This window comes from Staurois parvus, unplaced genomic scaffold (assembly GCF_062004578.1).
Source record: "Staurois parvus isolate SC_StPar_1 unplaced genomic scaffold, SC_StPar_1.0 ptg000783l, whole genome shotgun sequence".
In the NCBI taxonomy this organism is placed as follows: Eukaryota; Metazoa; Chordata; class Amphibia; order Anura; family Ranidae; genus Staurois; species Staurois parvus.
This window is the reverse complement of record NW_028318579.1, coordinates 346,348-361,011: the sequence shown is the minus strand read 5'-3', so window position 1 is coordinate 361,011 and position 14,664 is coordinate 346,348. Positions and strand designations below refer to the sequence as shown.

Sequence of the window (14,664 nt, the reverse complement as noted above, 5' to 3'; positions counted from 1 at the left end):
TCTCCCCTCATGTTAACCCTTTCTGCCCAGTGCCATTAGTACAGTGTCAGTGCTTTTTTTTTTTTTTTAGCACTGATCACTGTATTGGTGTCATGGGGGATGTCAGTAACAGCAAGTCACTTCCCCCCCCCCTTTGTCAGAATGTCCGCCGCAGTCCCACTATAAGTCGCTGATCACCGCCATTAGTAGATGAAAAAAAAAAAAACATTCCAGTATATATACCATCATTTGTAAATGCTATAACTTTCACGTAAACCAATTAATTTACACGCATTGGGATTTTTTTTTAAGCAAAGATATGTCGCAGAATCCCTTTTGGCCTAAATTTAGGACGAAACTTGATTTTTAAATTTTTTTTTGCTAGACATGTTTAATAGCAAAAAAATTGTTTTTTTCTCAAAACGGTTGGTTTTTCTTTTTTATAGCACAAAAAATTAAAACCACATGGGCGATCAATACCATAGAAAGAAAGCTCAATTCATGGGTAAAAAAGGATGTAAATTTCATTTGGGTGCAGCGTTGCATGGCTGTGCAATTGTCAGTTAAAGTAACGCAGCGCTGTAACACAAAAAATGGCCTGGTCAGGAAGGGGGGTAAATCCTCAGGAGGGCAAGTGGTTAATTTGAAAACCTGGGGGTGAGGGGGAGAGAAGATCCCCAAGAGCTGTCAAAGTGGGGGACCAGCAGGGAGCGGAGGCCAATGCTTTCATGACATGTCACACCCTGAATATAGGTGTAACATGTTATGAGAGGTGAACTTCTCGTTTAAACATTTTTCAAAAAGGTACATGGCATAGAATCCTAAACCAATAACAAGTGCAGTTCTACAGACTATCCAAAGATCAAACTCAAAAAACAGGTATCCACATTATATAGACAGCATCAGAAGTCTGGAATTAATGAAGGCCTCCCAGTAGTCTGGGTACATTAAACATCCGGGAGGTTCCATGCACAATAGACTCCTGGCACAAACTTAAGCCAAACAAATAGAACAAAGAAACAAGAACTAAGAAAGCAATTTAGTTGTATCGACAGAGTGAAAAGAGGGGAAAAAAAATAGAAAATGATGGGAGAGAGAAAGAGGGGGAGTCATGATAGTTCTATTTGACAATCTTACTTGAAAAAGTTCTGCCTGTCTACCTCTTTCCACAACTTCTTGGATTCCCAGCATGCTTTGCAGCTTCTCTTTGGCTGTTTACCATCAAATTCTAAGGACTATATATCCCATTGTACTTTGCTGAGATTCCTGTACTGACTCCGCCTCCCGAAACTCCTCCTCTCAGCCCCTCTGCAGTTCAGAAGGCAGGCTCTGTGAAATGTGTGATACAGCAGTGCCTACTCATCAGGCATAATACATGTCACGGGATTCAAGGAAGTTAATGTGTGGGGATCTTCACAATCTTTACAAACTTCAAGATCAGAAGGTAAAGCAGTTTTCTTTTTGTAGAGCTTCATAACAACACCTGATCCAGACAGACAACCTAGTTCTGCTAACTTTTTTTGTTATATTGTATATGTAAGGTTACCGTTAACATTACAATGTCCCATGGAGATTGTAACCTCTTTTGTCTATTAGTTTACCGCTAACATTCATTGCTTTTGAGATCAGTGTAAGAGAATGAATATCCTCGCATACGCTACTAAAATGAGACAGAGAGGAGAGACAGAGAGAGAGTGAGGAGGGGGGAGAGAGAGTGAGGAGGGGGGGGAGTGAGGGGAGGGGGGAGAGAGGAGGGGGAGGGGGAGAGAGAGGGGAGGGGGAGAGAGAGGGGAGGGGGAGAGAGAGGAGAGAGGGAGAGAGAGGAGAGAGAGAGGAGGGGGAGAGAGAGAGAGGAGGGGGAGAGAGAGAGAGGAGGGGGAGAGAGAGAGAGGAGGGGGAGAGAGAGAGGAGGGGGAGAGAGAGAGGAGGGGGGAGAGAGAGGAGGGGGGAGAGAGAGGAGGGGAGAGAGAGAGGAGGGGAGAGAGAGAAGGGGGGGAGAGAGAAGGGGGAGAGAGAGAGAAGGGGGAGAGAGAGAGAAGGGGGACAGAGAGAGAAGGGGGAGAGAGAGAAGAGGGAGAGATAAAAGGGGGAGAGGGATAGAAGGGGGAGAGAGGGAGAGAGGAGGGGAGAGTGAGAAGGGGGAGAGAGAGGAGGGGAGGGAGAGAGAGGAGGGGGGAGAGAGAAGGTAGAGCATGTGTATGTGAGTGTAAGTGTGTGTGTGTCTTTTCACTTGCATTCTCTCTCTGACAGACCATTCATGTCAATCCAATATTGGAATTTTAGAATCCATGCAAGCTGACCTGTCTCCTGCCTGAACACAGGACTGACATTCTGGAAATGAATGGGACTGACTGCACAGAACACCTGTGTATCCCCCTGCAGGCAAACATGGCCCTTGTATGGGCATATGTTATAGTATGCCCGTGTGAACAAGGCCTAAATAGAGGGTTGGGGAGATAGGTCTTATTCATATTGCTGTACCAAGCAGTGCAGTTAGTTGTTTTTGAGGGGGCTGTGGTGGTTTTTGCCCCCCCCCCCCCAATAAATGAAAAATAAATAAATAAATATATGTGTGTGTGTTTTGTTTTTTAAGATAGAAACTTTGAATATATTCTAAGACCTAGGACAGAATACCCATGAGCTCAGTTGTGAGAGGTTCTGTCTAAATTGCAGAATTCTTCACGGGGATTCACAGAAAATCCAGACAGTAAATTCTAATGACCACGGACAGAATGAAGCAGTAATGGCTTTGGTTTGTTATCTGTTCTCTTTGTGGATACATTGCAAATCTGAATAAAAAATTCCAGACGACCCCCGAATAGCATTTGTCTGCTGTTGTATTTCTGAAAAGAGACAAGAGCTGCACATGAGTACTTACTGGAAGGCATGGTGTACGTGTCCTCTTCATCTATAATCTCAGCATAGTCATCAGTCTCTGCCAACAAAAGACCAAATATCTGTCAGACACAGAGTGACAGCTACTCACAAAGACATCATTGCAAACACCAAACAGCAGCAGAAGGCACCCAGATGTGACAGAGAGGAGATTTGAAGATGAAACCAACAAAAAACAAAGGTCTTGATTAAACGGACAGTCATATTGGTGACTAGTTACCCCCTGAGATCTACATGCAATCTTTTGTTTACAGAGATTACGGTACTCCCCCTGGCAATGCTTTTCTCTGCATCATGGCATCATCCAGGGTCACCAGCTACATTTTTGGACTGAGATGCCAGCTCAAAGATGATGATGATGGTGCCTGCACAGTTCTTGGCTGTGTTCACAAATGTTGGACACAGATCGGGCCTTGTTACAGCCTCTTATCTTGTGACTTGCTACAATGTACAGTCTTATCACTGGGGGAGAAGAGACTGAGGAAATGCTCTCTCCTACCTGCAGCAGAGGGAAGACATCATCTCAGCCTAGACAAAGTCATTGGACTAGAGCTCATAGATAGTTTTAATAACAAAAGGTGAAGCTTCCTTGGCAGGTTTCTTTCTTATGTCGCGTTGATTCTATCATGGTCTACGGTGTCTATTGAGGTCATTTGTACAGCTTGTTGGATGCTGCATTTCTTAAATAAACAAATAATTTGCAAAAAAAAAAAAAAGAAATGAAGGGTTTTTTTTTTTAAGCATACACTGTTGAATTGTAAAATTACTAAAAAAGCTCACTTTAGGAAACTAAAATTATGGTGAAGATTTGTCTCCCTGCTAGAATCTCTAGAATGTACAGCAGTATACTGTAGAAAAGGGTGATGCCTTGCCAACAGCCCTGTAAGGGGGACATAAAATTCTACGGGGAAATCCTGACACTGGTACTGAGGCGGAACCCGCAGGGCATGTCACCTTCTGAGCAGCACACAAAATTGAAGTAAGGTTTGAAGCGGAGTTGGCCTGTTCTATGTCATTAAAATTTAGAAATGCATGGTTTGATATAAACCAAAATCACTAACAAAAATGGAAAACTGGTAAAGATACATAAAATTCCACACATGGCGGAGGGAGATATCGCAAATGTGTGCGTCTACAGGAGCATGGATATGGAGTTTCAGATAAAATGCAAACCAAATACTAGCAAGGAAACAAACTGTCCATTCATTAGACACTTTGGGTTCTTTATGTTCTGTATGAATAGACATGCTGCTTTGTAGGTGACAGGTTCCCTTATCTGAAATACTGTCAAACACCCATACATGTTTAATTAGAAAAAGTAGCCTTAAACAGTCAAATGATTGCATAAATTAATACCCAACATTGTAGGAAATCCCCAGGATGGTAGTAGAACCCTTCAGCCCAAGACATAGCAATGTTCTGAATGATAGGAGGGAGACCTGTCAGTGGTAAACAGTCTGGCTTTGCAGTGCCAGGATCAATTCCCACCAGCGTTCAATCTGCACAGTACACTGAAAGATTTCAGTGCTTCTGTTGTGAACGTTGAAGATGAATCGCTCCACAGTGCCTGCAGTTACAGTTGTTAGTGAGGGCTTGCTTTAAAACTATTTGATTGTAAGGATATGCAAGTTGGTTCACCTGAACCACTTCCCGTCTGGCCCATGTACATAAACGGCCGGACAAGAGCAGTGCAGGAGCGGGTTGCCGTTCATAAACGGCGCCCACATTTACAGCCTGTGTGCGCTTCCTGGGAGTGCGCGGTACCCGCTGTGTCCGGAGGACACAGCAGAGCAACAATCGCTGTATGGGACCTCTGTGTGAGGTCCTGATCATGTGATCACTTATTGGCTAATCAGTGATCACATGAATAGTAGTAAACAAGATGTCACTTCTGACATCATTGCTTACTACTTGTGAAATCTGTGAATGATCACAGAGGTCACATGTTACAAAAACATAAACATAAACGGCCGGACGGTGGCACTGCAGGGTCGGGTGGCCGTCTATAAACGGCCTCCCCGCACCCTGCTTGTGCGCGCTCCCTGGGAGCGCGCAGCACCGCGATCCGGTGCCCGCTGTGTCCTCCGGACACCGTGAAACACCGATCGTCGGACGGGACCTCTGTACGAGGTCCCGATCGTGTGATCACTGATTGGCCAATCAGTGATCACATGCAAAGTAGTAAGCAAGATGTCACTTGTGACATCATTGCTTACTATGTGTGAAATCTGTGAATGATCACAGAGGTCACATGGTACAAGCCTATTCACAACAGCCTTGTACCATGTGACAAGCTGTGACCAATTACAGCTCTCACAGTATTTCTCAATGGCTCCAAGAATGCAGTCAGAGAGAAGGAGAAATATTTGCTTTTACAGCCTTTATGGGTGTAAAAGCAATCAGTTCCAAAAAAAACAAAACAAAAAAAACAAAACAAAAAAAATCTTCACCACCTCCCACAAGTAGTATAGTGTCACTATGGTGACACTGTACTGCTAGGGTGACAGTATGTAAAAAAAAAAAAAAACCAAAACATAATATAAAAAAAATGAAAAAGTACAAAATTGTTTTGAAAAATTATGATTTTTGGTTATAAACTAATTTGGGTTTTTTTTTTTTTTTACTAAAAAGATTGTTTATTTGTAAAATTTTATAAGAAAAACACTTTCAAAATGTTGGGACTTTTTCATTTATATAGCAAAAAAAAAATAAAAATCCCAGTGGTGAATAAATACCACCAAAATAAAGTTTTATCTGTCTCAAAAAAATATTAAAAATTCATATGGGCACGGTGTTGCACGACCGCGCAATTGTCATTCAAAGTGTGACAGCGCTGAAAACTGAAAATTGGCCTGGACAGGAAGGGGGTAAAAGTGTCCGGACCTGAAGTGGTTAAGTGAGCAATACGGTAACAGGGAAAAGCATGGCAAGGTCCCTTTTATCATGTTAGGCCTCGTGCATGCTGGGTTTTTAGCTCCGATGCATGAGGCTACAGCATTTAGCTGTTGCTGGAGGACACTGGCATGCTGTCTAACTTCACTGCCTGTCGAATTCTAAGCGTCTGATAGCTGCTGTGACTGGATGGGCTGATTGGTGAACTCAGTGGTTCTGTACTTCAGTTTAGGGCAGTATGTGCCCAGGGTCCAATGCCCAGAACGCAGACTGCTGGACTTCCAGGTGTTTATCCCTGGGTACATACTGACCTAAACGTACATAACACGAAGTGCATTTGCACAGACACTGTTCCCTTGCTTGAATGTACATAGCGACAGTGTCTGAACTAACCAGCTTAAACATTAGCATTAGGTGGGGTTTTTTTTTTTTAAACCCTCTTCTGGCCAGAAGTGTCTGAAACCTGGATGCCCAGACAAAGGTTAGCAGTGCTTATATGCATTGATTAACTAGACTATAACTATGCAACTAGTTTACCTAAACAATGACATTGTGTTTTTAAGCACATATAATGCATTTTTAATGCATTTTATATTTTGCTTTTAAAGAGTTTATTATTATATATATATTATTTTTATTTAATTTTTTTAAAGTGTTTCACAGAGTCTATTATCATTTATTAATAGTCTACTATATATAATAAATGCATTTTTAATGCATTTTATATTTTGCTTTTAATGAGTTTATTATTTTTATATATATATATATATTTACACATATATATATATATATATATATATACACATTTTATTTTTTTTAAAGTGTTTCGCAGAGTCTATTATAATTTATTAATAGTCTACTATATATAATAAATGCATTTTTAATGCATTTTACATTTTGCTTTTAAAGAGTTTATTATATATAGTTTTATATATAATATATATATATATTTATTTTATTTTTTTTTATGTGTTTTACATTTTGCTTTTAAAGAGTTTATTATATATATATATATTTTTTTTTTTAAAGTGTTTCACAGAGTCTATTATAATTTATTAATAGTCTATTATATATAATAAACGCATTTTAATGCGTTTTACATTTTGCTTTTAAAGAGTTCATTATATATATATATATATATATATATATATATATATATATATATATATATATATATATATATATATTCACTATGCCTCTCAGATAAAAGCAATGGAACAACAGAGCTGGCAGGTTTGTTTAGTAAACAAACCCATGAGGTCACATGATTGGCGGCTGTCATGGTGATTACAGGATGGGGAACCAGTCAGTACTGATCCCAATAGTTGGTGTGAGACCAGGGCAGGCACCATATTGAAACTGGGAGAGCACACTGCTGCACCCTCCTAGCTCCAGGACAGTATGTAGATGAACATTCCCTTAGCATGAGGGCATCATGCTTGGGAATGCTAATCTACACACTGTGGGCAGGGAGCAGTTCAAATAGCAGAGCGATTGTGTAGGAATGGATATTAGTACAACAAACAACAAAAGAGAAGAAAGCATGAAAGCACAAGTATTACCGTCACCGCTAAACTCTTCTGCGGATCCAGGAAGCATGCAGGGAGAGAGCAGAAACAAGCGTGAGTGGACAGAAATGCATGTATGAAGACAATCAGAGGGGTTACTCGCATCCTGCAGGTTAGAGAGATCATGCCAAGCATCAGGTGCCATTATCCCAAAACTGTGTGCAGGGCGGACAATGCCGTATTACCTAGACTTCAGCAGGAAAACAAGCAGAAAGTTATGAAATAAAATCCTCTTAATTCCCACCCTCAGCTCCCATTGGGGTCACGTGGCAGGAGTGGCAACAAACATTCACATTTTCTAATACAGGTGTGACTATCACAGAGAGGTGTGGAGCAGAAACACAACATTATGGCAGGCTTGGTTTAATGAGACTGCTTCTCTGCATGCAATTATTACCCAGGACACACGAGGGACACTTTTCATCTATATTAATAGTCCATTTTACAGGTCAAGCCTTCAAGGAAAAGGCAATTTGCATGCATAAAAATGTCTTAAAGAGAACAATTCGTTGCTCTGGCAGGAACCTAGAATAATCATTTTTGAACAGTTAGGCCCATTCACACCATTATGGTGTAATAAAGCATGTTTTGTTAGGACCAGTTCATTCAGATGAATGGCCTGCCTTAACGCACCAAAAATGGTGCATGTAGCACCTCTTCCAGTCAGGGGTGTCCCTAGGGTTGGTGTCACCCGGTGCGATAACACTTGGTGACAGATCCCCGCAGAATGGATCGGATCTGCAGACTGAGCATAATGGATCAGACTCCGATCCATTATGCTCCCCAATCCACAGATCCGATCCATCCTGCGGGGATCGTCGGCATGCAACCTATACGGGGTGACACTGGACCCGCTCCATGAAAAAGGCAAGTTGTAATGAAAGCCGACGATCCCCGCAGGATGGATTGGATCTGCAGATTGAGCATAATGGATCGGATCTATCCTGCAGGGATCGTCGGCTTGCTTTACAACTTACCTTTTTGTGGAGGGGGTCCGGTGTCACCCCGTGCAGAGCACACCCCCCGCACCTGCCTCGAGAAGCCACTGCTTCCAGTGCACTTCAGTGTGTTGTGGTGCCATTGCTAATGGGCAGCACCACACTGCGTAAAATGCATTACCACGATGCTATAGTAGAAATGGGCCCTTATAAATTATTATTATTATATAGGATTTATATATTATTATTATACAGGATTTATATATTATTATTATACAGGATTTATATATTATTATTATACAGGATTTATATATTATTATTATACAGGATTTATATATTATTATTATATAGGATTTATATATTATTATTATACAGGATTTATATTATTATTATTATACAGGATTTATATTATTATTATTATTATTATTATTATACAGGATTTATATTATTATTATTATAATACAGGATTTATATATTATTATTATACAGGATTTATATATTATTATTATTATTATACAGGATTTATATATTATTATTATACAGGATTTATATATTATTATTATACAGGATTTATATATTATTATTATACAGGATTTATATTATTATTATTATACAGGATTTATATTATTATTATTATACAGGATTTATATATTATTATTATACAGGATTTATATATTATTATTATACAGGATTTATATATTATTATTATTATTATACAGGATTTATATTATTATTATTATACAGGATTTATATATTATTATTATACAGGATTTATATATTATTATTATACAGGATTTATATCGCGCCAACAGCTTGCTCAGCGCTTTACAATATAACGAGAGACAATACAGCAACAATACAGTTCAATACAAGAGGGTTAGGAGGGCCTGATCCTGGGAGCTTACAATCTAAACGTGTGGGTTTACTTAAAGCAAAAATGGGAAGAAAAGCAGGCAAGTTGCTGCGGACTTCTTTTTTTGTATAATCTGTTTTTATTAAAGATTTTCAAAAAAGAAGGTAAAGAAGCAGTAAGGATAAGATGTACTGAAACATATAAGGCAAACAGCAGTATTAGAAAAGGGTTCAACAGTAGACCCAGTGTACAATAATGTAATACATGCACAAGTCCAGCATATGGCACATGGTACATAGCAGATAACATGCCACATACCCCCCCCCCCACCTGCCATCTGGGCGGCAGTGGGAAGCAGCACAAAAAACTTACCGCCCGGAGAACTGACCGCCATGCAGGAGCTATGTCTCTGCACGAGGCTAGCCAATCTCAGGGTGAAAGGTGAAACATGCCCCTGTATATTTCAAGCATCAAACATAGATTGTATAAATAACATATATAGCACAAAGGGCATTTGCAGGAACTCAGCACTCAAGTGCAATAAGACGGGACATAGAAAAACAACCAGAGAAAAGAAAAATAAGAGGGAGGAGCAAAAGGAAAAAAGAACAGTGAAGGCCATACAGGGCCAGTAGAACAGAAATACTAACACATGATTGAGGGAGTCAAAGCTCGGGGCAGAACAGGAAGGGGACAACTTGGGGAGTAGAACCCTGGAGAGACCAACCACACAGCTAGCCGTCTATTCTGGGTCTGAGCAAGTATAAGGGACCAGCTGGGAGGGGTGTCTGGAGGCCCGGAAAAGTGACCCAAGGAAAGTATCAAAAACATATAAAGCCTGTATCTGAAGGAGAGGTAACCAGGTCCCCCAGTTCCATAAAGTAATACAGCCACCCATCCCAAATACCATGAAATTTCTCGAGGGTGTTTTTGATAGTATGGATCCAGTGTTCCGCCTGATAGACCCTATCAACCCCTCGCTTCCACTCCGCCACAGTAGGGTATCTACTCTGCTTCCATAGGCGTGGTATTAGGCTCTTAGCGGCATTCAAAAGATGTGGGGTAACACTATGTTTATACATTTTGATTGAGGAAGGGGTGCCATGAAACAGACAGTGTAAGGGGGTGAAATCAATAGGCTAAAGGGTCGTTCTCTGGATCCAGGGGGGAATATCCCTCCAAAACTTTTGAATCTTGGGGCATTGCCACCAAAGATGTAAGAAGGTGCCTTCCTGAAGGCATCCCTGCCAACATTTATTATCAGCACCAGGGAAAATTTTAGCTACCCAGAGAAGGTGTCCTATACCACCGAGATAAAAACTTGCGTTTTGGAGCTAATGGACGAGGCATGAGTCATCTGAATAATTTTCCTCAACTGCGGGGGCTCCAGGGTAAAACCCAATTCAGCCTCCCATTCCCGAATATAGTAAGGAGTCGTCTGAGAAAAAGTAGACAGTAAACCTCTGTACATCAAGGATAACAAGTGTCTGGAATCCCCCAGCTCTACACATGAAGTCTCAAAGGAAGACAGGGAGTCCCGGGCTCGCACTCTGGGGAGCAACCTCTGAAAGAAATCATGAATCTGACGATAATGCCAAAAATCCATAGGGAACGAGCCAAAGGAATTGCGTAGACCCTCCAGGGGTAAAAGATGCCCGGATGGAGCTAAGGTCTGACATCTAACAATCCCTTCTCCTACCTAGATCTCTTTAACTCCTGGCATAGAGGGAAAAAAAAACTGTTTGTGAAAATGAATAAATAAATATAACAAAAAAAGAAAAGAAAAAAATAGAGAAAAAAATACCTAGATCAAGGTTTGATCTAGTTCAGTGCCAGGGTGTTTGGGTGAAGGTTAGTCAAAGGTCAAGGTTTAAAAAAAAAAAATTGGTGTCATTTGTGTTTTAGGTAAAAAAAAAACAAAAACAAAATGTTCACCATTGTTTCTGGGCTGTACTACGGGCACAAACAACAAATAACATACACATATATGGTATCACTGCGATCGTTGAGGGCTAAAAAATTTATTTTGGGTTGTTCTTTGGTGGTAGGTTATGGTAGTAACAAGAAACACACGGCTAAATTAAAAAAAATTATTTTTTTTCTTTTTACTATTTTGGGCCAGTTTTCATTAATAAAAAAAAAATCAGGAGATATCCATTACCATTTACCACCAAATAAAAGCCCAATTTGTCCTGAAAAAAACGTGGTATAAGCCACCCGGATGTACAAAGTAGTTGTGATGATATGGACGGTTTACTAACACATGTCAACATTGCAAAATTGTGCTTAGGCATTTAGATTTGTTTTACCCTTAGGCTTGAAGGGGTTAAACAACCCCCAAAAACCAGGATTTTCACTTCCTCTATTGCCATCTGGTTATGTATCCAGCTTGATATCCTCTACAATCCAGCCTCTACATTGGGTGGAATGCATTAGAAGAGGTTTTCCCATGGGTAAGAGAGAAAGCTGAAGCCATTATTACCAAGAAAGGGTGACCGCATGCTGAGAGAGTACACAGAAGGGCACCATTTTGTTGCAGCTTAATGACCGGTTGTATCCCACGCTCACATGTAGAATCCTGCAATTCTCCTGTCTCATGTGCAAACATGCTGCTCATCTCTCCAAGTCCAACAGACTGGAGGAAACCTGCTGCTTGTCATTTTGAAAGTCTATCTTTGCATCTTGAGGTATTTAAATCATGCAGCCCTTTACAACTGCGTAAAACGTCCTGTATATGTGGCATCCAGGAAGTTGGCTTTGCTCTTGGAAACCGCATATAGGCGCCCGTGTTTGTGCTGGAAGTGCACTTGGTTGGGTGCTCCCAGAACAGAGACTGAGCTGTTGGTGACAGCTCTGAGTCTCGTACTATTGATTGGCAGCTAGGAGAACCAGATCCCAACATGTGCCCATCTGTGGAAGGAAAGAAAAACAAATATTGACTTGATCTAGTTTAGTGAGTGTTAGTTAGTGCCAGTGTCTTAGATAACAGAGGCTTTGGGCTCTTTACTTATTTATTTCAGGTACTTATATAGCGCCGTCAATTTACGCAGCACTTTACATATATATTGTACATTCACATCAGTCCCTAACCCTCAAGGGGCGTACAATCTAAGGTCCCTAACCCTCAAGGGGCGTACAATCTAAGGTCCCTAACCCTCAAGGGGCGTACAATCTAAGGTCCCTAACTCACATTCATACATACACATACTAGGGACAATTTAGACAGGAGCCAATTAACCTACCAGCATGTCTTTGGAGTGTGGGAGGAAACCGGAGTACCCAGAGGAAACCCACGCAGGCACAGGGAGAACATGCAAGCTCCAGGCAGGTGGTGCCATGGTTGGGATTCGAACCAACGACACCAGTACTGCCAGGCGGAAGTGCTAACCATTTAGCCACTGTGCTGCCCATATATATATATATATATATTTAATAATAGAAACAGGAAAATTGATGAATTAGGCATTTGTCATGTGTTAGGCATCATAGCAACTCTACTAACTACAGAAAACGCAACAAAATGACAATAGGCAGTGTTCCTGTTTGGGATTTCAGGGCAGAAAGTTGGTGAGTTGGAAATCTCTGCTGCCCTCTCAATCACCTTTAGGCTTCATGTACACTGCAGCTCCTAAACTCAACTCCATAAAAGCCTGTGTCCGTGTACACATAGGCCTTTAACAGAGGTTAGGAGCTGCTGCATTTAGGTGAGGTTAAACCTCCCTCTCCTGACTGTGGAAGAATCACGTTCAGGATAGGAATGTTTTGACCTCAGGAAAACGCGACAAAACCGCGATACCGCGTTTTCCCGCGGCCGGCGGTCAGCAGAGGCGTAGCTAGGAGGGGGAGGGGGGTACATATGTACCCGGGCACCAAGGTATAGGGGGCGCCAAAATGAGGCTTACAACCAGGGGCGTATTTGCCACGAGGCAAACAAGGCATTTGCCTAGGGCGACACTTTTTAGGGGGCGGCGGCACCGGAAGGGGCACTTAGTACAGGGGCAGGCAGCAGGCTGCTGTGTCTTACCTGGCTCCATGTCCCAGTCCCACGATGATCCAGTCCAAGAGGCACTGCTGGAGGAGGGGTAGAGAGGTCCGGTGTCTTCTTTTCCCTGGATGCGATGACATGCCGCCTCTGTCATCTGGCCACACCCTCGGGATCACTGGACAGCCTATGGCAACTTGTACCTCCCTCTGCAAGCTCCTCATCCTCACCAGTGATTGGGCGCCAGAACTGTAGCTCAGGAAAGGCACACAGGCGGCCAATCACCTGCGAGGAGGTGGAGCTTGGAGAGGAGGAGCCGAGCGGCAGCGCGAAGATCGAGTGAGGGAGCGGCCGGAGGAAGTGAAGAAGACAGCTGACCGGTAAGTGTGCCGTGCAGATGGTGCTGCTGCAACCAGGTATGCTGGCTGTGGATGGGAGAGGGAAGGAGCCTAGACTGGAGCAGGGGTCAGCAAGGTAAGTGTCATTGGTGTCAGTGGGAGAAATAGTGCCCCATCATTGGTGTCAGTGGGAGGAATAGTGCCCCATCATTGGTGTCAGTGGGAGGAATAGTGCCCCATCATTGGTGTCAGTGGGAGGAATAGTGCCCCATCATTGGTGTCAGTGGGAGGAATAGTGCCCCATCATTGGTATCAGTGGGAGGAATAGTGTCCCATCATTGGTATCAGTGGGAGGAATAGTGCCCCATCATTGGTATCAGTGGGAGGAATAGTGCCCCATCATTGGTGTCAGTGGGAGGAATAGTGCCCCATCATTGGTGTCAGTGGGAGGAATAGTGCCCCATCATTGGTGTCAGTGGGAGGAATAGTGCCCCATCATTGGTGTCAGTGGGAGGAATAGTGCCCCATCATTGGTGTCAGTGGGAGGAATAGTGCCCCATCATTGGTGTCAGTGGGAGGAATAGTGCCCCATCATTGGTGTCAGTGGGAGGAATAGTGCCCCATCATTGGTATCAGTGGGAGGAATAGTGTCCCATCATTGGTATCAGTGGGAGGAATAGTGCCCCATCATTGGTATCAGTGGGAGGAATAGTGCCCCATCATTGGTGTCAGTGGGAGGAATAGTGCCCCATCATTGGTGTCAGTGGGAGGAATAGTGCCCCATCATTGGTGTCAGTGGGAGGAATAGTGCCCCATCATTGGTGTCAGTGGGAGGAATAGTGCCCCATCATTGGTGTCACTGATGTGATTAAACGGGGAGGGGGCGCCAATTTTATAGTTCATCTCCGGGCGCAAAACGTCCTAGCTACGCCTCTGGCGGTCAGGGTAGGCTTGGGTACACGAAGCCTTATGTTAAATATATGTGGATGCAATAAATCTTCTACATAATTAGTGTACTAGCTGTGAGTGAACCCCAGAGGCGTAAGCTCCCACGGGTTTGAGAATGAGGCTGTCCTTAAAGTGGCACCACCCCAACGGTGAGGAGGCAAACATAGAACGCAGCATTTGTATCCAGCAGGACTACGACTTTGTTTTCCTGCTCATGGCTAAACCAAAGCCTGGCAAAAATGCTGCAACCCCACCTAACAGCAAGTGCTAT

At 42.5% G+C, this 14,664-nt stretch overlaps 1 protein-coding gene across 16 annotated transcripts in view; it reads right to left on the bottom strand.

Annotated features, from left to right (window-relative positions):
* PTK2 (protein tyrosine kinase 2) overlaps positions 1-14,664 on the bottom strand; it is a 473,957-nt gene that overhangs the window by 156,275 nt on the left and 303,018 nt on the right. For 9 of the 16 annotated variants that reach the window (XM_089654639.1, XM_089654641.1, XM_089654627.1 and 6 more), the window contains 2 exons: positions 7,329-7,346; positions 2,858-2,914 (listed from right to left, as the gene is read on the bottom strand). In XM_089654639.1, the coding sequence (XP_089510765.1) occupies positions 2,858-2,914; positions 7,329-7,346 (75 nt within the window). The remainder of the gene's footprint in view (positions 1-2,857; positions 2,915-7,328; positions 7,347-14,664) is intronic. The other 7 variants (XM_089654642.1, XM_089654628.1, XM_089654633.1 and 4 more) reach the window with 1 other exon arrangement.